The sequence below is a fragment of the Python bivittatus genome, unplaced genomic scaffold (assembly GCF_059951505.1).
Source record: "Python bivittatus isolate LINGU-HERP-01145 unplaced genomic scaffold, Pbiv_v1 ctg000590_np1212, whole genome shotgun sequence".
NCBI lineage: Eukaryota > Metazoa > Chordata > Lepidosauria > Squamata > Pythonidae > Python > Python bivittatus.
The window spans coordinates 23,252,394-23,275,202 of NW_028277086.1; the positions used below are offsets into that span (position 1 = coordinate 23,252,394).

The 22,809-nt window shown below is 47.1% G+C and overlaps 1 protein-coding gene across 1 annotated transcript in view; it reads left to right on the top strand.

Moving 5' to 3' along the window:
• Positions 1 to 2,165: 2,165 nt before the first annotated feature.
• Positions 2,166 to 22,809, top strand: part of GDF6 (growth differentiation factor 6) — a 28,328-nt gene continuing 7,684 nt past the window's right edge. The window contains exon 1 of the mRNA XM_007428883.3: positions 2,166 to 2,891. Coding sequence (XP_007428945.2) covers positions 2,546 to 2,891 — 346 coding nt within the window. The 5' untranslated portion in view covers positions 2,166 to 2,545. The remainder of the gene's footprint in view (positions 2,892 to 22,809) is intronic.

Here is a 22,809-nt window from a genome sequence, read left to right on the forward strand (position 1 = left end):
ATATCCTTCTTGTTTACTACCATTTACTCACATTCTTTCTATGATTCTCCTCAGCTTTCATTTCATTTCACATGCACAGAGATATCCTGGGTTGTTTCTTTTCAGAAATAACAAAATGTGCAATAAATCAGGGGTCATATCACAAACAGGATGTTACAATGCTATATTATCATTTGACATCACTTATGTGTTATTGACATCATTAATAACAAATAAAACAAGTTTGACATCACTGCTTGCAAGCAAAGCTATTTTCATCAGCACTTTCCAAAAATAAGCTCTCCTGTCTTTTTCTAGCTGATACCTGAAAAAAAAAATCATCCCAATGTGGGGAATTTTCAGTGGTGTCAAAAAGATTCACAACCAAAATCAGTTTCTCTTTTCAGCTCAGCATTACAGCATTACATGACTACATCAGATATGGTTTGATTTGTCCACCAATATCAAATTGAGCTTATCCACTTACAGATTAAACTCATGAATAAGATAGGAACCAAATAATAGTGATCAGGAACTAAAGCAAAGGAAAAAGGACTGATTTAGCTACTGCACTGAGCTGTGAAAGACTAAGGTTTCCATGGCCGGAGATGAATAAAGTAGACAGATGAACCACAGGTCAATGGCAGACATATGCCTTACATGGAAAGCGTTCCTGGGTTAATTTTTAGTATCTCCAGCTTTGTGTACTGGATTTCAACTGCGACAATTTCCACCTGGAAATTATGGGAAAGCATCAGATTTTGGAAGGCCGCTATGGGGAATACTGAGCAAAATGGATAAATGGCCTAATTTAGTATGACAGCACCCTATATTCTAGAGGGGAAACCCTATTGATTAGGGTACATAGGGAGAAGGTGGTAGCAGAATAGCTTGGTAAGGTAGAATGGATCATACACCCTTAGTTTATGATGTATTACTTTTTTTTCCAATATTACATTCTCCATGTGTGAAAGTATTTGAATGAGTAGTAGTTGCTTTGCCTCCTATAAATGTATGAAACAGGGTGGACAGGGACGGTGTGCCTCTTCTATATTACTGAGACATTTCAAATCTAATCTAACATAACAAGGGATTTAAGAAGACATTTCCCATATGAAACTGAATTAAGTATAAAGATATGCATTGCCATCATTCTATCTATAGGCTATAGGAAGCCTTGATATTTGAAGGCAATCCATAATTGTGCAATAAGAATTAATAGCAAACTATATGCAGATCTCATGCCATTTCATATGCTGCCATGAAAGCTGTTTTTATGTGCAACAGCCATCACAGTTGTACAAAATAATGGTCACCAACAGTTGGCCTTCAGCAAGTATATTTGAGGATAATTTAAGAACATGTGATAGACTACTGTATGTTGAGAAAGTATTTAAAAATGCATTGGCCTAACTGAATACTTCTCATCTGCCCACATTCTGCTCTCCATATTCATTAAGTTAACTTGGCAACCTTTGAGCACTTGGTCACTACTAGTTTGGCAATTCTTCCATGTCCAGGCTTCCCTTAGGGTTGGTTTTATAGATTTTAAAAGAATAAATGTAGCTCTGATAAGGGTACTTACATGTGCATTAGCCCAACATTCACCAACTGTTTTCTCTTTAGGCCTAGTGCCCAGTCTCCCAGGAAGTTCACAGTAGTTTTTCCCCCCAAGGTTTGTTTGAGTATCTGTCATCCTAGAGCAGCGTTTGTCAACCTTGGCAACTTTAAGATGTGCGGACTTCAACTCCCAGAATTCCGGAATTGTTGCCAAGGTTGACAAACACTGTCCTAGAGGCTTGGTGTAGGCCACAGTAGTTCAAATCCAAAGAGGCTTCTAAACACCTTTAAAAACGTTAAAGCAGAGATACCTTGCTGGTGATTACAATTAAACCTGAGTGAAATCATAGGCAACTTGACTGGTGCAGCTCTTCAGTTGGAGCATGGAGTGCAGAAAGAGATACAGAGTAATTCTGCAGGTTGCCATGATCTGCTGGGGCAGATAAAAAAGCTGGGGTTTTCTGAGGGCCTGGAGCATTCCTGGCTGGTTCTCCATGAAAAATAAGAAAACTCAGACCCATTCCCAGAACTGACTCGCCTGTCGTTTCTACAGCCAAATGTGTTAGCCGTGCCCCCTCTGATCTGGCTTGTGCAGCCCCGTGTGGTTCTGGTTCTCACAAGAAAATGCGTGGGTTGGGAGAAAAGTCTGTAAATAGTCGGGAGGGCTTTCTCTCCTGTACTGGTTGGCACTCTTGCTGGCGCTCTAGCTGGTTTCGGGAACCAGCGTCCAGCTCCGTCTCCTGCCAGCCGCTCCCCTTCTCCCGGGCGGGAGGCGTGACCGGCAACCAAAGAAGGGGTGTGTCGGGGGGCGCGGCGAGGAGCGGGGGCGGGTCCCGGCCGGGCTCTGGCCTCTCGAGCTGGGGGCGCCGCGCTGCAGACGGCCGGAGGGAGCTGAGGCGGGCTGGGCTGGGCTGGGCTGGACGGGCTGGTGCTGGCCGTGGGCGCCGAGCGAGGAGGCTGGGCGGAGCGGGCGCGCGCTTTGCTCCGGGGCAGCCGCTCGCTCGCTATGAATGCGGCCCGGGCTCTGCTCTCCGCCGTGTTCCTCGCTGGCTTCTTCTGGGGGGATCTGCCCTGTGGCCAACAGGCCACCATCCCCGCCGCCACCGCCGCGCCGCCTCTCCGGGAGTCCCCCAAGGGCAAGCGGAGCTGCCGGGAGGGCGGAGCGTCCCGATCGGTTGGAGACGCGGCCAGAAAGGGACCCGCTGCAGCCCAGCCGCGAGTGGAGCCCCACGAGTACATGCTCTCCCTCTACCGGACCTATTCCATCGCCGAGAAACTGGGCATCAACGCCAGCTTCTTCCAGTCCTCCAAAGCCGCCAACACCATCACCAGCTTTGTGGACAGGGGGCGAGGTAAGCGGCTCAGCACCCGGCCGGGATTCTTCTCTCCTGTGCCCCCCAACCCTGCCCACAACCCTGCCCATCCCGACCGACCGGCTGGCCAGCCGAGCGAGCGAGCGATCGATCGATCCGCGATCTCTCCCCACTTCCCGCCGGTCATTTCTCCCTTGACACCACTGTACCTGGGCGCGCTCGAATGCGCTTTCCTGGCGTCGCGTCCGCCAGCGTCTCTCCCAGGGCTCAGACCGGTCCTTTCCCCGACTCCAGGCTTCTAGACCGCCATCCGGCAGGTTCTTTTCAGCACCAGCGTTGCGCCGCCGTCAACATCACTCCCAGCTGCTTTCTCCGACCCCTTCGGGCTGGGGTGAGCTTACAACAGCATCCGCACTTTTTAGCCAGCAATGCCTTCGCTGGCTGCGAGCGATGGGAGTTATAGCCCAACACGAATTGGGAAAAACCTCTGTTCGGGGGGCGGGGTGCAATGTTCCTATATGCTGGGTCTCCTGGTTTTGGAGTAGCCCCCCCCCCCCCGTTGGGATTCCTTAGGAGCAATTGTGCACCGGAAATGGGGATCCCGGATAAACAGCGATATTTACTTCGGAATAAGCATATGTGTGGTGAACTCTGGCTATCGGTCCTGAAACGAGCAGCGCCTTCGTGGCTGAGTTGTTCAGGGTGACGGCAGAAACAGCGCTAGGGTTCCTCCAAGTGCACTAAGGCTCAGTCTGGCTCGGGGGCGCTCCTTCCTGCCCCTGCTTCCTTATTTTCACTGAGCCTGGTGGCACATTCACTTAGTAGTAGTAGAGCTCTTTCGGCTGGTTTGCTCCGTGTAGCGGAGCGTGAGTCCGACAAGGTACTTCGGAGTTACCATGAAAGCCGCGGAAGGGTCCCGGCTTGTGACCTGCTTTCGTCCTTCCCTGGTCCCGATCCTGATGCCCACCTCTTTCTTCCCTATTACCCTTCGGTAAGAGACAAGCCTCTCTTTACACCAGGACTGAACCCGACTTCGGCCCTTCCGACTTCGAAGGTTCCGCTTAAGGGGGAAGAAGGAGTGACAAGCGCTTCTTTTCAGAGGAGTTTGCGCGCGGTTTCACCGGGTGTGCGTGTGTGTGTGTGTGTGTAAAAACTCCCCTTTCCCTTTCTTTTCCTTTGCTCTTGGTGTCTTACTTGCGGAGATCAGAGACCGTTTCTAAGGCTCCAACCCGAGGCGGGAAGCCTGCGCGGGGCGAACCAAATGTCGGGACAGCGTGAAGAGCGCTTGGCTTGCGGCTTCCCTTACTCTTTCGTGGGTGAGCCGCTTCACCGTCTGGCCTCTCCTTTGTAGGGAATGGAGATTTCTCTCGGAAACCTCTGGCGATCCTTTGGGGCTCCACTCTGCGACGCTTAGCTGCGCCAACTATCAATTATCAGTTAATTAAACGGAGTTGCGATTTCCGGAATCCCCCCCCCCTTTCTTACCTCTCTCCTCTCCCCCAGTTGTGATCCATGTCCTCCGTGCCTGTAGCGAGGTCCAGGATCAGATCGACGAGCTGTCCCGGATATTGAGTTTCAGAATAAATAAAAGGAAACCCAGCGCTATCTTTCCAAAATAGTGGCTCCTTTAAGTTTTCTGTGAGTCATTGGGCCTCCGCCTAAAGAAAAAGAAGGTATCCTATAATAGGATGGGGGCGCGTTGAAACAACTCCTAAGCCATTGAGGGGGAAGAAGAGAGACGAAGCCCTCTTCCTTCGAGACGAGGTGTGGATGTTCCTATCTGCCACCTGCTTCCCCATCTCATTTAAGGGGTCAACCAGCAGTAGTCATTGCTACCTGCTTCACCATATTTTACACCCTCCCGACGTCCCCACAACGCTTCCCAGCCAGCTCCAAAATTAGATTGCAGTAATTCGGGAGATTTCCAGGGAGAATGAATGAAATTAACTTTTTCTTCAGGGGCCTCACTGTACTGCTTGATTTTCCTTGAATTTCATCTCCTCGAAGATCCGTAAGGAAACTTTGTCCGGGGAAGCAAATAGGGACTTTGGAGGAGTTGGTTTTGTCGTCCTTCTTGAGAAGCGTTAAGCGCTCCCGGCAGCGCCAGCAGTCTCGTTTTTTCCTGGCAGGCCTTGAGTTTGGTGCTGCCCATCAGTGGCATTTTAAGAACGGATTTAACGTGGACATTTTTGTGCAGGACTTCATAAGAAGGCCTTAAGAGCTGAGATGCTGCGCTCAGGCGAGAGATAGCTGCGCCCGGCCGGAATGAAGCGAGAAAGGAAGAGTGCCCGCTTTTCTTCCATGCTCTGGGTTTGCAGGGCCTGGCCTGGAGAAAACCTCGCCCACTGTCTTCCTTTAGTGACTGATAATTTCATTTCAAAGGCTTAAGCTTCTCAGCCAGAAAAACAGCTGCGCCGCCCTCTCCCCCTAGAATATACCTACGTCTCTTATTTTGGTACGCTTATTTTCATTCTTGCTTGCACAAACCGCCCCTTCCCAACGCCCCTTCTGGTGAGCAAAACAAGACGGTATCCCGGGATCTTCAGGGCTGGGAGACTTTTGGTGGAGGGGGGCGGCCTCAGGAAGAGGGAGGGAGGGCATCGCGCCCAAGCCTCCTGGTTGGCCGGAGGGAAAGGCCTTCTCCCGCCCCCTGATTTTGATTTGATGTGTCAAGGCTGTGACCTGGTGCTGGAACTTCTGAGCGTTAAGTCCCTGATTGGAGTAGTTCAGTTCCGTGATCTAAGTGAGCGCTGCTGTCATAACAGATCAAATAGTGTCTGGTCTCCCGTGAAGAAGGGGGAGTCGCCAGCAGACCGAGCCAGTCCGGCCTTCCAGAGATCTCCCGTCCCTCCAAAGGGGAAGACGCCTCCCGGCTTCCTTTTCTCTTCTGCTTTGAAAGCCTATCTCCCTCCAGGCTGGCCGTCCTGGTTCTCCCCTTCAGCTGTTAACTGCTGAGACGGGTTGGCGATACTGCCCACTGCTATTAAAAGGAAAACCAAAAACCAAAAAAGAGCTCCAAAGGGTCCGCTTCCTGCAGCCCGTCGGGTCTCCCTGCTTCCTGCGGATCCTCCAGCTGCAGGCCTGGCTGTTCATCTGGAGTCAGACGGGCCGGCCAGCCGGCACTCCTCCCTCCAGGCTTCTCTCGGACCTGCGAGAAAAGCAGCGCGGGGAAAGGCCGGGCCCCAATTTCGGCTCGGCTCTCTCCTGGCGCAAGAGGCGAAGGAAGGCAAGCTCGCGATCCCGCGCCGGGCTCCACGTTTGGCAGGCGCGCCCGGGAGAAAGCAGCAAAAGCCACCACCCAGGAGGGTCTTGTTTTTTCAAGAGCCTCTTTCCGCGCTTCCCCAAACTAGTTTTCGAGCGCGGAAGGCGGCTTTATGAGTAACACTATTGATTAAATGCTGGCACCGTGATTAATAAATGCATAATGTTTATTGCCTCAGCAGGTGGCAGCACCTGGTTGGCGTTGTCTGGGCGGGGAAGCTAAACGGGGACAGATCTAGTTAGCAGTTGGATAGGAGACCACTAAGCAATTCCAGGGCTCTGGCTAGAGCGGGAAGGCCACCTGCGGAAGGCCACCTGCACACACTGGACGAAGGCAACGGCAAAGAAAACTAAGCAGATTTGCCAGCTCCGCTCAGATAAGCCTTTATTTTTTAACACTTCTTACTGTCGCTGATGTTTATCAAAACAGTAGGAGCTCCCCTGGCTTGTCAGTCCGTGGCCCCGCCGCCCTTCATCTCCGCTGGGGGAGCCGCCAAGGACTGGCCAGAAGCGCAGCGCTGCAGGTCAGTGGGCCGGTTACTTGGCCAGCTGCCCTCAAGTCTGGGGAGAACCACCTGAGCAAAGGCTCTACAGGACAGGCAGACGACTGGGAGCCACGTTGGGGACCTGTCCCGCCCCTCCGCCCCATGGCTGTTGGGAGTTCGCTTCAAGTTAGGGGGCTCAGGATCAGGGGAGAAGCTTTGCTAGGATGGATCCCCACAAAGGCCTTCCAGCGCAGCGCTAGGAAAAAGGAAAAGGAAGTCGGTGTTCGCTCCCTCTGCTCGGTGCAGGCAGCTTCACAGCTGCAAGCAGAGCTAAGGACGGACTCAGAGATGGGATCCTCCTTGGTCACTGCAGTTCCCGCATCCATGCCGGCTTGCTTGGAAGCCAAGGGGGAGGGGGGTGTGATTCTTACCAAACTCTTACTCCCCAAATGGGCCTGAAGGATCGCAGTCTCCAGATCCTCTGATCCCGCTCAGCCCAAAGGGATCTGCTTCTTAGGAGGTGCGGGGTGACAGTCTGCTTTGGCCGGAACTGCCCTACCTGCTAGTCTCTCCATGCCTTCAACCCGTGTTGCTCTTCCCCCGATGGGGCCTGAGGTGGGAGGGTTAAATGGCGCCTTTAAGGATGGCAGGTTACACCAAAACAAGTGTATGCATGTGTGTGGGGGAAATCTGTGTGGAATCTGGGAAGGATTTCACAACCGATGCTAAACAGGCTCCTTTGAAGTTGCCCCCCACTTCCCGCTGAGCAGTTGTGGGGTGTGCAAAGGTCGTGCCTCAGGCATTGAGGCCCCTTTTTGCTGTGCCCCTCTAAAATCCTGTGTGACGCCTCAATTCGCCTGATGTTACCTTGACCAGTGCAAGAAATCGATACCCCTGCGCTCCTTTCTTCTGCGGGTTGGGGTTATCCGAAAGTAAAACCTACTGAAGCACTTGGCTCCCCCCATGGAAGAGGGTGCAGAATTTCTGCAGCCCGAGGGTCATGTCTGAAAAGGGCTCAGTGCTGGTTTGGTGTTCTCATGGCCATGGGGGCTGATGTGTCTGCAAGTGTAGTCTAGACCAGCCTTTTCCAACCGTGTATCCACCGGTGGATTGGACTTCAATTCCCATTGCTCCCAGCCAGCTAAATCCCATTGAATGCATCTGGAGGGCACCAGGACAGAGAAGACTGCTTAGCCCCAGTCTGGAGTGTCTCTCTTAAGTCCCATCCCGAGCTAAACGGAGCTGGGAGTTGTTTTCCTGCAGCTGTTCTTGGACGCCTTGAGGTGGAAAGGGCTGGCAACCCCCCCTTCAACCCCCAAAGATGGTCGGGGTGACCCAGAGAGGTGAGGCGACTCCCGCTTGAAATTCTGGAACTTGGCGGTTTCTAAGTGGATCTAAGTGGATCCCCAGGCTGGTGGGGTGCCTGCGAGGGAGCCCCATCTCGACAGCGCCTTCTCTCCAGGCTGTGTGATGGTTGCGCATACTTCTTGGGTGACCTCTGTTGGTCAGAACCTCCTGTGAAAAACGCCAGCGCAGACTGGAGTGGTGCAGAAGATTTGACACCCCAAACAGCAAGGAAGTAGAAAATCGGGGAGAGGAGAACATAATTTGAGAGTCCTCCCTCTCCCTCTGCCCATCAATCGCTTCTGGGCCCAGGACTAGGCACCACATGGGGCCGCTGGCTGATCTGTAGTGTGGGCATTGTTGCACCAACCCTAAGGTAGCTTACTTGGGAGTAAGCCTCCCTCAGTTCGGTAGAACTTATTCCTAAAAAAACGACTCCGTTTATACTTGGATATAACCCAGCTGAACTCGGTAGGCCTCACATCCTTCTCGGGATCGGGCAGGCAGCGGGCAACTGTCCCTGGGGAGCAAGTGCGTGTGACTCCGCCTACTTTTGGGAGGGGAGGGCAAAAAGAAGCGCCCTAAAGCCAGCGTGTTCAGCCTTGCCTGGAATTAGGGTTGGGGGTGCCTGGGTTCGTTCCAGGGCGATTTCTCCAGGAATAGGGGGGCGGTGAATGGACTGACTTGCACCAACGAGTTTTTTCTTCCTTTTGGGCTTTCTCTCTCCTTTCTATGCCGCCTGGACCACTAGAAATGTTGAGCTCAGATGTGTAAGGTAGTGTTTTTCAAACTTGGCAACTTCAAGAAGATGTGTGGACTTCAATTCCCCAGCCAGCATTTAAGTCCACACATCTTACAGTTGCTGGTGTAAGGTGACCGCCTGCCTGTGCTCTCAAGACGCGGTTACTTCTGGTTAACTTGTTTTACTCAGACCAGTATTCTGGCCTCGGGACCTACTGTGCTGTATGAGGAAAGTGATCCCAGAGGTTTGGGTTGGCTAAAATTTGTGGGGTAGTCCGTGGTGAGGACCCAGCCGCTGAAACGCCTACTTTTCCCCAAACCCCGACCGTTTGTGCAACGTGCACTATAGTGATCTGTGTGGTAACGCGGTAGGACTCACAGGCACTTCGATTTGCTCCACCTCCGAGAGTTGGGGAGGCCGAGGCACTGTGCCCAAGAAGCCCGTCCAAAAGACTGCGCAGGTCCCCGAGGGGAGCCAGGGCGTGGTAAACAAAGCCCCTCCATAGTCCCGATCCTACCTCCCGGCTTTCAGGGACGCTTCCTTCCAAGCCCCTCGAGCGTAAAGACGCAGTTCGAGTGCCGGAGGAGACGCCCCTTCGCGGGTTTGAAGGTGGGTTCTTTGCAGTCGGGGATTTCTCTCGCAATGATCCTCTTTCTGCTAAGGGGAAAAAGGCGGTTCAGGCAGGTTGGGGACCTTTTCCGCTGACCGATCACCTCTTCTACAGGCGATCTACCTGGGCTCAACTCTCCCGAAGGAGCTTCGGGGCTGAGAGAGGATACTTGAACCCCTTTCGCCACCGCCATTTACCATCTTGGTCAAGCAAGGGTTGGACTACAAGTCCCATCAGCCCCAGCCCACAGCCTTCAAACTGCGGGGGGGGGGGGAGCGGGGAGAGAGAGAAAGTTGATTCTCCTGTTAGGCCTTGGCGAGCCACGTTGGGCTTCAATTCCATTTGTAAACTGTGAGACGAACGCCCTGAAGCCCATATATCACCCTGGCTCCAGGTATGCCTGAAAAGCCACGGCACCGTTTTAAACCGCTTTGAAGAACGGGAGGAATTCCCTCCCGGCGGAACAGCCCCTCCTCAGCGCTCCCAATCTAGGCGCCCTTCTGTTCTTGGGTCCCCTCCCGTCCCCCTTTCTTTTAAATGCCGGGTGGGCATTTATCTACGCCATAGAAGGAGATCAGTGGGGACATACGCCATAGAAGGAGATCAGTGGGGACACCCACCCACCCAGCGCTCGTCTTGATAGCTCGCTTCCGAAAGCCGCCGATCCCCTGATTTGCGAGTATTGCACATTCCAGAAAGAGATCTTTTGGTACACTGTATTTGTAGACAGAACCGCCGATTTAAAACAACGAAGGAATGATGGGGGTTTTTCTTAGTTTTGTTTTGCCAGAATAGGTCACCCCAGTCACGTCTGTTAAAACCACTAAATGAAAAAGTTTCTTAGTTGAAAAAGACGTCGTCTCCCTTTGTCTGAGCGGAGAGGAAAGAGGCGTTCTCCCGGGGGACCTGGTGGGCAGCGAAGCACCTGCGTGCACCAAACGCTCGGCTTTGGGGCCGCTCTCGGTTCATTTCAGGCAAGGCTGCAGCCAAGGCGCTCTCCCTGGGGAACCGGGGCATCTCCCTGAAATGGCGAGAAAGACCGCTCGCGTGTCCGAGTCAGGAGGACGGCTGCTCAGAAACAACTCGCCCATCTTCTCTGCGCTGCAGCCCCGCTCGATCCCTAAGCACGTTAACTCCGCCTGCAGCCGCCTTGCATTCAGGCTGTGTAAACTCTTGGAGGTCGTCTTGCGGGCTGCCTTACACTTGTGTTCCTTAAAGTAAGCGCGCCCGAAGTCGATGGGATTTCTTTCTAAAACAGCTGCTTTTCAACTTCTTTTAAAAGCGGCTTAGGCATCTGCTTCGTCGTCTGACTCAACAATACCTAATCCAAAATCATAATTCCTCCGCGTTCCCTTCCTCTTTTTACACTCTCCCCGCATTTCTTTTGCTCTCCCAAAGGTGTGGATTTATGGGAGCTGCTCCGATTGCCTTTGATCGGCCAGCAGGGCTCCGGTTAGAGAAACCGAACTCGTCTGACACCGCCTGTCCTCCTTTCGTTGCCTCGCACTCGCGGAGTCCCCGGGGGATTTCAGAGGTTTTGGCTCAAGCTGGTCTTTTAAATCTTCCCTTCTAAATCGACCCATCTAGCCATTTACTATTTGATGCCTCTACTGGCCTTGGTTGGGCATTTCCCATGAAGGCTATATGTATCGATAGGAGACATTACCGCCGTGCGCGCCTAGCGAGAGAAAACCTGTAGATTCTCTTTATCAAGGAAGCGCCATCTTTAACTCCCCCACCTGTTTCAGTTCTCGACCCCCTATTACAGGGGGACACGATTCGGTGATGGGGAAAATTAAATAAATAGATTTATTTAATCCATCCTTAACTTTCGGTGCCTCAAATTCGGGCACAAGATAAGGAAGGAAGGAAGGAAGGAAGGAAGGAAGGAAGGAAGGAAGGAAGGAAGGAAGGAAGGAAGGAAGGAAGGAAGGAAGGAAGGAAGGAAGGCCGTGAAACGTAATGAAGGAACGCTGCATGTTTTTGGCGCTTCAGGTGTGGGAAGGCGAATGGACTTGTCAAGCTCCCTCCCTCTTTCCTTCATTAGTGGAGCTCCTCCAGGATAAATCATGCGACATTCCACCCCCCTCTTTTTTCCTGCTTTGGCAAGTGACAATGACGCTTCAGTCGCCACCCAGGGGAGGTGCGGTGGTCCGCGAGAAAGAAGACAGGAGGGAGCGAACAGCGGTACCCTTCGGTAGCCTCGAGAAGGGCCCGGCAGCCTACTATCTTTGACGACCCTCCTCTCCTTCTCTTGGGGGGGGGGGTGTTCTCCAGCCTTCTGCCCTGAAGCCCCACCAGGGAAGGAGACTCGAGTCAGTCAGCTCCCGGCACTTGTCTGTCCCCTTGTTTTGAGATTTCTGCCCGGAGAGAGGTCAGCCCAGAAGCTGGCTGGAAGCCTAGAGTTTGGGATTCCCAGGGAGGAGAAGGAGACTGGAACGAGCTGGTCTCTTTCAATGAGTCCAGGGGTCGGAAGAAAGGGAGGACTTTCCATCAGGCGATCTCCGGTGGTAGAAAGGATTCCTGACTCACCTTCTCACATCACGAGTTTCTTTTTCTACATGCTGTCTGATATGACTTATCAACCCCCGGCCAAAAATCTCAAGCGTGTGAGAAAAACGCTAACATAATTGTGTCGCTGATCTGCTAGTCTTCTACACGAAAAGAATAGAGTCTTGGATAGCGCTGAAAAATCCGATTTTCCCTGGTTTAAAGCTGTCTAGTTAGGCGGGTCTCCATCTCCGTTAAATCTCTCTCTCTCTTAGCTCGTCAAGACTTACTGGCAGGAAGGGCCGAAGGGGGGGGGGGGAAGGTGGAGAGGATTCCTCTCCAACAGGCCGGCGGTTCTACATACAGCAGAGAAGTAACAATAATGACGACAGCAGCAGCCTTCTCTCGGAATCTAAGAAAAGCCTAAAAACGGGGGAGGTCTTACTTCTCTGCAAAGCTGAACAGGATCTGGGGAGGCTAAAGGAAAAACAGGATTGACCACTGTGTATTTCGAGAGATTTTTAGAAAGAGGAGAGAAGACATCCGGGCGGGACCCAGCCTCCTATTCGCAGCGTCTCTCTCTCTCTCTCTCTCTCTCTCTCTCTCTCTCTCTCTTCCTCCCTCCCTCCCTCCCTCCGTATTTGGACGGAGGAAGGTGCTTCTAAGCTTCTCTTCTATGGAAGCGTCTCGTTTTATTCGTCTCAAACTGTCTGTAGCTTTACCGAAGAGGATAAAATATATTTCACGGTCCCGTTCGGAGATATTACGTGTATCCCATAGAGCATATTTGCCCCGCTCTCTCTCGCTCATCCCCGAGGCTGCTCTGCTTCTGCCCCATCCGAGAGGGGAGCGTTTGTCGTCTCACCCCAGCTGGGAAGCCCTGCCCTGCAGGCCGAGGAGGCCCCCTTCCCTTCCCTTTGTCCTGGATCTGGCCTCCTTATTGCAGCCTTCAAAACAACATTTTAAACCAGGCGTTTTGGGGCGGAGGAGGTTTCCACTAGCGGGGAAACCCTTTTGGATCAGGATGCAGATTTACGACCGCCTCGGAATGGGGCGGTGGGAGGAAAATGCGCCCTCCTTGACGTGACTTTTCCCTGCCAAATACTTACAGTACTACGAGAGAGAGAGAGAGAGAAATTCAATACTAATATTAAGAATACCCCTTTCCCTCATGAGGCAAATACCACCCAAGGCGGAAAGCCAGACTCGGGCGCTCTCCGTCGCGGCAGTCCGGAAAAGAAACTCCTCCGAGCCGTCCAAACACACTCCCTGTCACGGCTGTTACTGTGCAGGCCGCGGTGTTTCTTTCGCCTGTCACCAAGAAGGGCCCCGACGGGGCTTTGGAGGCGCTTGTGGGAAGCGAGGCTTGGAACCGCCCGTCTCCAAAGGCGGCCGATCTTCCGCCGCTTTTTGAGCTTCAAGGAAAGAGAGCTAAGAATTCAAAGCACAGGAATTCTCCAGTACTTTTTTTTTGGGGGGGGGGGGAGAGAGAGAGAGAGATCATCGGAGGGAAGTAAAACCTCGAGGTCTGGGGATCTGGCTTACAATGCTAACATCTCCTGAGGAAGTGGGGATCGCGTAGCCTGCATGCCTTTGATTAGAAAGAGTCGGCGGACGGAAGGAGCCAGCGAGTGAGTGAGGCAGGAAGCTTTAGCGTTAGTACCTTGCCGTCCAGTGATTTAATGATAAAATTATCCCATGCCTTGCCTGGCCTTTCGTTGAGAAAAGAAAGCAAGCGTCAGGGGTGAGATGACTTGCCAGCTAGGCTCCCAGCCAGAAATGTTGTGGTGAGGCCCCTCAGGGTACAAGGAAACCCTGCAAATTAACTCAAAGAGAAGTGCAGCTAATATATTTTAAATGGTTTAATTCTAGTACTTAGAAGGCAGCACTGGGGCAAAATACTGCCTGCCCATACCTCCTCTGTAAAGAAAAGGGGGGAAAAAGACAAGAAACTAACAGTGGAATCTTCTGTATTTCTACTTGGAAAAAATACTAAGTTCCATAAAGCTTATTCTCAGGCCACTGTGTATACAGGATCACAGCCTTTTCCTTTTTCCTTTTTCTTTTAATAGTTGAAAATACAGGGAAGGACTGGAACATCTCAGAGAAAAGACAGTTTGGAGAAGTTTTACTAACGATTAATTTCTTTAGGAAATACTGTTATAGAAATATGATTTTTGTCCCCACCCTTCCATTAACCATAAGCTTGCCTTGCCCCAGAAAGCAGAAACAATTGCAGAAGGAAAAAAAAAAAGGGATTCCAGTAGGGAATTGAAAAACATTCCAGCAACACTCTTGAGATGTTCAAGATGTTCAAGGAAGGAAGATATTTGCCTACAGTTGATGCATCCGTAGAGTAACTTCAGTTGTAATTAATGGTGCTATCTCAACTATTACTAAAGACTCTACTCTATGAAGTTCACTCTTCATTGAGCTGATGCAGAATTAAGTTTCACCCAACATAGCATGGTTGACTTTCTCTGTTCTCACAATGCATAGGAGGAAATGTTGTTAGCAAGTCGTCGCTTATGGCATCTGTCTGAAGACCCTCGGAAATTACAGGGAAGAGAAGGAGGGAGAAGAAGGACACGTTAGGTCTGAAATGTATCTCATGAAAAATTAAACTTCTATGGCTCGCTCACAACATTTCCCTCAAGTCCTTCAAGGATGGGTCACAAATGTAAGTGCAAATTGTCCCAAACGTTCTTCCTTGAAATTAAGCCTCATTGTTACCACTGAGTTGTCCTAGACCAGTGTTGTCCAAACTTGGCCACTTTAAGATGAGTGGACTTCAATTCCCAGAATTCCCAGAATGGGAACTTCAATTCCCAGAATGGGGAATTCTGGGAGTTGAAGTCCACTCATCTTAAAGTGGCCAAGTTTGGACAACACTGTCCTAAACTGAAACTCTGCTTGGTTTACAGATTTGTATCTCAGTTACTTCTGCATGGAAGGTGATGGTGATGGGTGAGCAGCAAAATAAAATGCTGGCACAAAAAAATATTCTGCTCAAGCACAGAAATTGTGCATATTTACTCTTTGAATTAAGGAGTATGCATGTTTACTCAGAAGTAAGTATGTTGGTATTCTCTGTGACAGTGAAACTTAAATTGGACGTTGAAAAAAACAGGATAGAAAGAGTATTGATGCTTTTGACCTTTAGAATTAGAGAAAACTCCTAAGAATACCATGAATAGCTATGAAAACAAAATGCATCATAGAATAAATCAGAGTACTCGCTTGAGGCTTAAACTATCTTATTTTGGACACATTATGTGAAGACCCAGCTCTCTGGAGAAGCCTGTAATGCTGGGAAAGGTGGGAGGAAAGAGAAGAAGAGGACAACCAGCAGCATAAGCTCAATTACAGCAAAAATGGGTGCACTATTGGAAGACTTGAGGAGCCAGGTTGGAGACAAATCACTCTGGAGAAGGTCTATCTATATGGTCAACCTCAACTTGATGGCACATATTCAATCAACAATCAATCAATCAATCAATCAATCAATCATAATGTTGAATTCAGGGATTGACTGCTGATTCAACCTTGTGTAGGATCAGATTACAAAACTGGTAGGTAGGAAGAGCTGCACTGAATTCAGGAGGAATTACTTCAGACTAAACCTATAAAGGGTGAAAAGAAACCAGCACCACCCACCCCTTCCCGTTTGGACAGCAGGCCATTCTAAATTTACCAGAATGAATTGCTTCACAACTTCAGAAAAATCCAGAGTATCCAAAGTAGTTGAACTGACAAGGGTGGGAGTGTGGTGGGAGCAAGGCAGGGCGGGGAGGGAGAGACTCGCCAAGGCGAGAATTATGCTATGATGTCATTTAACATGTTAACTAGGATTCCACTAAATAAATCACATGTATTTCCAGCCGCCCTTAAGCTACTTTCTTGCAAGCAGGGTCAACTGAAATAAATGGAATGTAATTCTGTCTTAGTGGATTTAGGAATAAAGAGTAGAGATTTCTCTCCCCCCCCCCTCTAAAGGAAGAGCAGCAGTGGTATTACAGCCAAGGGCTGAGCTTTAGATCCATATATGAATAATCACAGTAATTCGCCTGAGTGAAAACAGAGGCGAGACCAGCCCCCTTTCAATTTGATGCCCTCCAGATGTGTTGGGACTACATGTACCAGAATGACCAACTCCTGGACTTTCTGGCTGAGAATTCTGGGAGTTGCAGTCTCATCCAGGCCCCTTTTAAGTTTCTCAGAAGACCAGAAACATAATGTTCATCAAGTCTCCTACCTTCTTGTTCTTTTTGCGTTCTACGTCATTTTCCCCCCTCCATTGTCTTAACTGTTTCTACAAATTCTGTATGGTGTACAAAAGTGTTCAGAAATTGCAGTTCATGCAAGATGTGTCAGTTTGGTTGCTAACAGGGATCACATGATGTCTCTATTAAAAAAAAAAAACTATACTGCTTCCTCAGCACAGTGTAAGGTCTTGGTGTTACCCTTTAAAATTTTAGGGCAGTGTTTCTCAACCTTGGCAACTTTAAGATATATGGATTTCAACTCCTAGAACTGAATAAAGAGGTTGAGGAACCACACTGCAATGAATGCCAATATATATCACCATAGAAAAATCTATTAGCCCCATTATTTTGAATGGGGCTTATTCTGAGATAAATGTGATAGGATTACAGCTTCAGATATACAAGCAAGTCACCTGTGACTACGTTTTTGAAGTAAGCCTAAAGCAAAATTGCCTGTCTTGGAATATAGAGCTATTTCACTCATGTCATGTGGCCATATGGTAGGAAAGAAACCACACTTCCAAAGTTTTCAGAGACTGTTGTTCCCCTTTCCCCTTATCCCTTTTATCAGCAAACTGTGTCGAAAGCCAGCAACAAATTAGCTTATTACTGTATTGCATTGTTTTCTCAAAGCTTTGGCTCTGTGTCTTTAAAAGTCTTACCTCATTTATGGATTTAGATATGAATCTTAGCGTGTGAGAGACAAAACTCAAATTAGTCCAACTGGATGCAAAACAGGTTATCTGAAATATCCTTCGAATTTGGTACAGACTAAAAAAAGTTGCAGTATTTGTTTCTAGTGAATGTTATATTGTTTTAATCAAACTGGTTACTTAACAACTGATATCATTGAGATAGGCTCATCCATGGGCAACCACAGGGTGAGACATGGGGTTCAAGTGACAGAAAATGCAGGGCCCTGCATGCATGCCGCCGTTTTGAGATAATCTTGCTTTGCTGCAGATGCCTATGGGCTTGGCCTTTATAATCCGCTTTAAAAATATTGAACTTCCTTAAACACTCATTGGGACAGCCAAAGGAGTGAATTAATCAGGATAGATGAGGCCAACCAAAGGAGATTCAAGAGTTAGGATCTTGCTTCATTTTCAGTTTACATTGGCATCAGACTGTCCTGGCAATCCTTCACATGACTCCGGCTTTATTTTGCTCGTAGCCAAGAATTTAAGCAGTTTTGTGCCATTTCTTCACATTCTTAATTTAACTAGTTTTTCCTGCTTGAGCTGGCACAGTCTCACCGCAGCTACAAGCTGTGCAAAATCCACAGAACGCCACTCCTTTCTGGGAAATGAGATCAGATGACCTGCTCCTGGGTGTTGCCACAAATGTATCTTCTCCATGTGGGGAAATGTGGTCATGTCCCCTTACCTCTGGCTGTTAGACTTCCAAACTCAGAATTTGGCCTGGATCTAATTGGGGATCCAGCTAATACCTTTCTCTAGGGTTCTCCATAGGGACCATATTGGTCCATTCCTACAAATGACCTTCCAGTGGATTTGCTTTAAGGTGAATTGCATGAGTAACCTGACAATTGTTTATTGCTGTTATTATTACTTAACCATCCCTAATTTTGAAGCATGTTTATAAACAGCTGTTGCTTTCCAAGCATCATCAACTGTAATTCCCGTCACTCCACCAGCACCTGTGTCTGGGGCTGATGGGAGCTGAATAATGCATTTGGAGGGTATGAGATTGGGAAATCTGGGAGATTCACAGTTAGAAACAGAGCAGTGGGGAAAAACATCACTGTGTCCCCTGTTCATATAGGGGAATTGAAGAAGGTTACACAACTGTGAAAAGGCATCGGGACAGATGCAATGCGTTGCCATTCCTTGTTGTAAGAGCCTGATTTGTGCATGTTTTCATGCCAACAGGTGACATAATCTCAGGGGAAGAATGGCAACATTGGTGGGGAGATTAATATATACTAGCCAGGACGTTGGTGAGTCATTGCCCAATGTCAGGCATGAAATATTGTCACACATGCTAATGAGGACAGTGTAGTTAAACACTAAGTTGTTACAGGTGTTACAGATTCAGAATGAATCAGCCTTCTCCAAACCATCAGAGGTCTGTAGTCTATGATTTCCATCATTCACAGGCACTGGGGCCAGGCTGCTCTAAATATGAGAGAGTCAGCATGCCCCATTCCTACATGCTTTGGCTTTTTCTTTTGATAATTGTATGCATGCAGTGATCAGCCTGTTAATTCTTCAAAACCAGACCAGTGTAAGATTTTCCAATTCATGTAACAACTATTACTATTTGCCCCATCCTAATAGTCTAATTTTAAATCAAAGGCCACTGCATACAATTACATTTATTTCCAAGCCAAACTTGCATGGTTTCAAGAAAATATGAACTACCAAATCAACTGTCAGGTTCATATCTGGTTAGAAAACAGAAGTTCTTCTAGGATTTAGATGGCTCATACCAAATGTTTTGGGTTAATCTGGAATCAATACAAGGTTCAATTTTCAAAGGGGAGGCAAGGGAAGCTTATGGTAAAATGGATGTCAGTATGCTAGGGAAAAGGAGGGGTCAGCCCTGATAAGAACAACGACTGGCAAATACTGAGTTAACTATTTTGTAGAAATCACATGCAAATGGAAGTTTAAATCTGTGCATGTGGAGAGATTGCACATCTGTATAAGAGAACATTTCACTTTATTCATTGGGACTTCTGAAGTAAGATCAGGGCACAGGATCTTAGAACTGGAAAGGACCTTTGAGGTCTTCTAGCCCAACTCCCCTGCCCAGTGCAGGAACCCTCATACTATCCCAGACAAATGGCTGTCCAACCTTTTCTTGAAAATATCCGGTGATGGAGCACCCGCAGCTTCGGGAGGCAGGCTGTTCCATTGCTTAATAGTTTTCACAGTCAGGAAATTCCTTATTTTAGGTCGGTCCCTTCCTTCCAACCTTCTCCACCAGTTCCTCTAGTTGTCCCAATTCCTTCACCAACAATACTCTGCTGGATTACTCTAATAATGTAATAATTCCCCTGCAAGGTCAGAATACAACATGTGGTTGTCTGTCCAGAAGACCATCAAGATATATCAAGTCCAGCCTCCTGTTTCCAAAGGCAGGTCTTCCAGATGGCTCTTAGAAACCCACAAGTGACCGCTTATTTTTATAGACTGTTTCCAATGACTGAGTTTGTACCACACAAACCATAAACTGCGAAGTAGCCAACTACGTTTTAATCTAGCACTTTGAGCTTCTGACTACTGAAGTTCGTGGTTCAAAACATCATGCAAATGCAGCCAGTTAGGCTGAGTAAACCATGGCTCAGCTAACTACAGGTTAAAACATTGCAAGCCTCTGACAGCTGCAGCACTTGGGAAAGTGAACTGACAAGCGTTTTCTCCAATTAGAATAACCAGTCCTGAGGAAGGTAGTTCCCAATCTTTGTTTTTAGGACTTAGATTGAGTTTCCACAACCTACTAGGCTAAGATGTGGCTGGCTAGTTAGTGAATCAGTATATTTTCTGGCCAAGTAATAATCATTGAAAGATCCTACATATATGTATTGGATTTTCTTTTAAGGCAGAGGTGAAACTGAGCATCTTAACAAACTGAGCAGTGGTACAAAACAAGCTGGAACCTTTCAAGTGTGTTAGCTTACAACGTTCATTAATCTAGAACTGCAGGATCAAAGGAGGACACTAAGTTGGGGAAGGATGGAATAGACTGTACAATAAGACAGCCTCCTCCTATCTTCAGATGTGTTAGACAATCATCCCCAGTGACTATGATTATTGAAATTGTAGTACAACATATTTTAACGGTAATACTGTTGAGAGAGAGAGAGAGAGAAGGGGGGAGGAAACTCAAAGTAACAGGACATACACATTTGTATTACAACTGTTTATTTAAAAAGAGAAACCACCCAGAAAAAGAAAGGAGAACAGGGATTATTATAAATATAACTTGCATCTGAACATTTAGCCATTGCTGGGATTCTTTTATAAGAGCTTCTTAGCTTTTCTATAGTATCATTTATTGATCAGAAGTTCCAGCCTCTTGTGTGCTTTGTTTCAAGTCCCACCTGCAAGGGAGAAGCCTGACAGCAGAGATAAAATTTAAACTTCTACTCCAAAATATTGCAAACCACCCTATAAGACTAAATATTACTAAATTCTGTCTGAAAGAGTAACCAAGCTCCTGCCAAGATATCAAAAGGATCATACATTAACTTTCTAGTTGTGTCCATAATGGTGTTCAATAATGACTAGAATTCTACAAAGAAATAGAAGTTAAAATATAAACCTTATGATAAAAGTTGGAAATCAGGAAAATTAAACCCAGAACCTTCATAGAGAAGTGGCAGTTTAGATAATGAAAATCTGAGGGTCTGCCTCTCCCCTTTCAATATCATCAATATTTTTAATGTCTAACGGCAGTAACACTGGTCTCTCTCTTAGAATGTGTGTGTGTATGCCCAAACACACAAATAATAACAGTCAATCAATCCATCAGTCATGGAATCATATTAATTTGAACATTTATTCTTCAGAAATTCGTAAGAATCTTCAATCACTTATTTAATCAGTATTAAGCTGACACAGACAATTTGAAATAATTACCTGAACAAATGAAATATTTTTTTCCTGTGAATAGTTATTCCAAGATGCTTAAAACCATTCAAACAATCATAACCTCCCATCTTTTACCATTTTTCATATATAGTTTAGATGCAGTTGGAAGAACATTGGATATATACCTACCTACCTACAAACACATACACACACATGGAGAAAGAGACAGAGAGAGACATTTTTATGGACATTTTGTTTTCTATACATTATAGTAATATTTTGTTCTTCAAAGAAATGGGTGCCAAGCTTGGGTGGAGATAGCCATATGGTATGAACATCACATCTGAATGTTTAAAAAGTAATATATTTCCCCAAGATTTTATATAGAAGGGCTAGGCCAGTGTTTTTCTTTTTCCTTTTCTAATATAACTTTTATTAAAGATTTTTAAGAAGGAAGATAATAACAAATACAAACTAATATAAAGTATGAAAAAGAAAAAGAAAGAAATCAAAGAGAAAGCTAAAAGTGCAAGAAAGGAAAACAAAAGTAAAAGAAAAAATAGAAAAGAAGAAAAAAGATACAAAGATGTAGCTTCCAATCTTTATAGCAGTTAAAGGTACAATTATAAATTTACCTTACTCTATGGTTACAACTTAACGTTCTTTCTATAATCTATCTTGTCTAATCCTCAAAACCATAAATCATAAGTTCATTTTTCTGTTTTACGGAAAAAGTCCATAAGGGTTTCCAATCAGCAATAAACGTAGATATTGTCTTTTCTCTGATCAAATAAGTCAATTTAGCCATCCCATTAAGTTCCATCCTCTTCACCAACCATTCCTTCATTGTGGATAGTGCTGAATCTTTCCATCTTTGTGCATAGAATAATCTCACTGCACAGACCAGTGTTTTTCAAACCTGGCAACTTTAAGATGTGTGGATTTCAACTCCCATGCTGGCTAGGGATTTTTGGGAATTGAAGTCCACACATCTTAAAGTTGCCAAGCTTGAAAAACAGTGGGCCAGGCATTGCTTACTTTTGACAAACAGAATGAAACAGGAGGAAAATAAAAGTATGGTTACAGCTATATAGTTACTTCTTTGTCTAAATTTTACATCAGCTCATTCTTAAGGGAAACATTTTATGACTAAAATTAGGTGGAGTAATCCTATATAAGTGTGGTTAAAGAATGAAGACTACATATCAACTCAAAAGTAAATTGTTTTGCTTTCAGTGGGGCTTACTCCCAGTTGAACAGATGTAAGATTGTAGCCTGGATCACCACCCATTTCAAACTTGTTACTCATACTGAAATCTGGCTCATGAGAAAGGTGTTTGGGAGACAATGGACAAGGGAAAGTTTAATTATAATTACTTGTAAGGACCTCTGATTTCAGAAGAACATGCTTTTGTTCAGGGAAGGAGTTTTGTTTAGACAGAAGCCTTAAATTCTGCTCTGGCATCTTCAAAAACCTCTGGGGTTTTTCTGCTTCACTTGATCTGCAATGACAATACAGTACTAGACCAGGAGGACAGATGGTCTGACTCAATAAGTCCTGAAGTACTAACGGGTGTCTGAGTTTGTCTTCCAGCCATGCTAATTTGGAATGATGGGGTTTATAGTAACAATTCATCTACAAGGTGCTAAATGGAAGAATGTTGTCCTAATCTTATATTTCTGTTAGAAAGATGAGGAAGATGTTTCTATCAATGCAGTGTGTTAATAATTCTTAGCATGTGCAAAACTACTTTCAGCTCTTTGTATGTAGCTTGTACTCTTTCATTTGGTGGAGCTCTGGCCAATATCTGCCATCTAATCTCCTCTTCAACACCCAACCTACCCTCCCAAGATTAGAAGTCATCTGCTTCAAGCTGGTTAACATATAAGGTCGCTACCCATTTCTTTCTGGAAGGCTGCCGTGTATTTTAGCAACTGAGCAGAAAGCACACACCCAAGAGTCTTGGGGTTCCTCCCCCACACCAAGCAGGCTTATGAGAACAAGAACTTTTATCTTTCAATTTCATAACCTCATTTCCAAGCATAGGCTTTGATTCAACAGCAGCAAAAGAGAAAAAAAAAGTCTATACCAATCTATATTAAGTGTCAGGGATAATGGGAGTTGCAATCCAACACATCTGGAAAGTCTCAGTTTGGAGAAGGCATGAGTTAGCAAGTTGAAGTTTAGAACAGGAATAAAT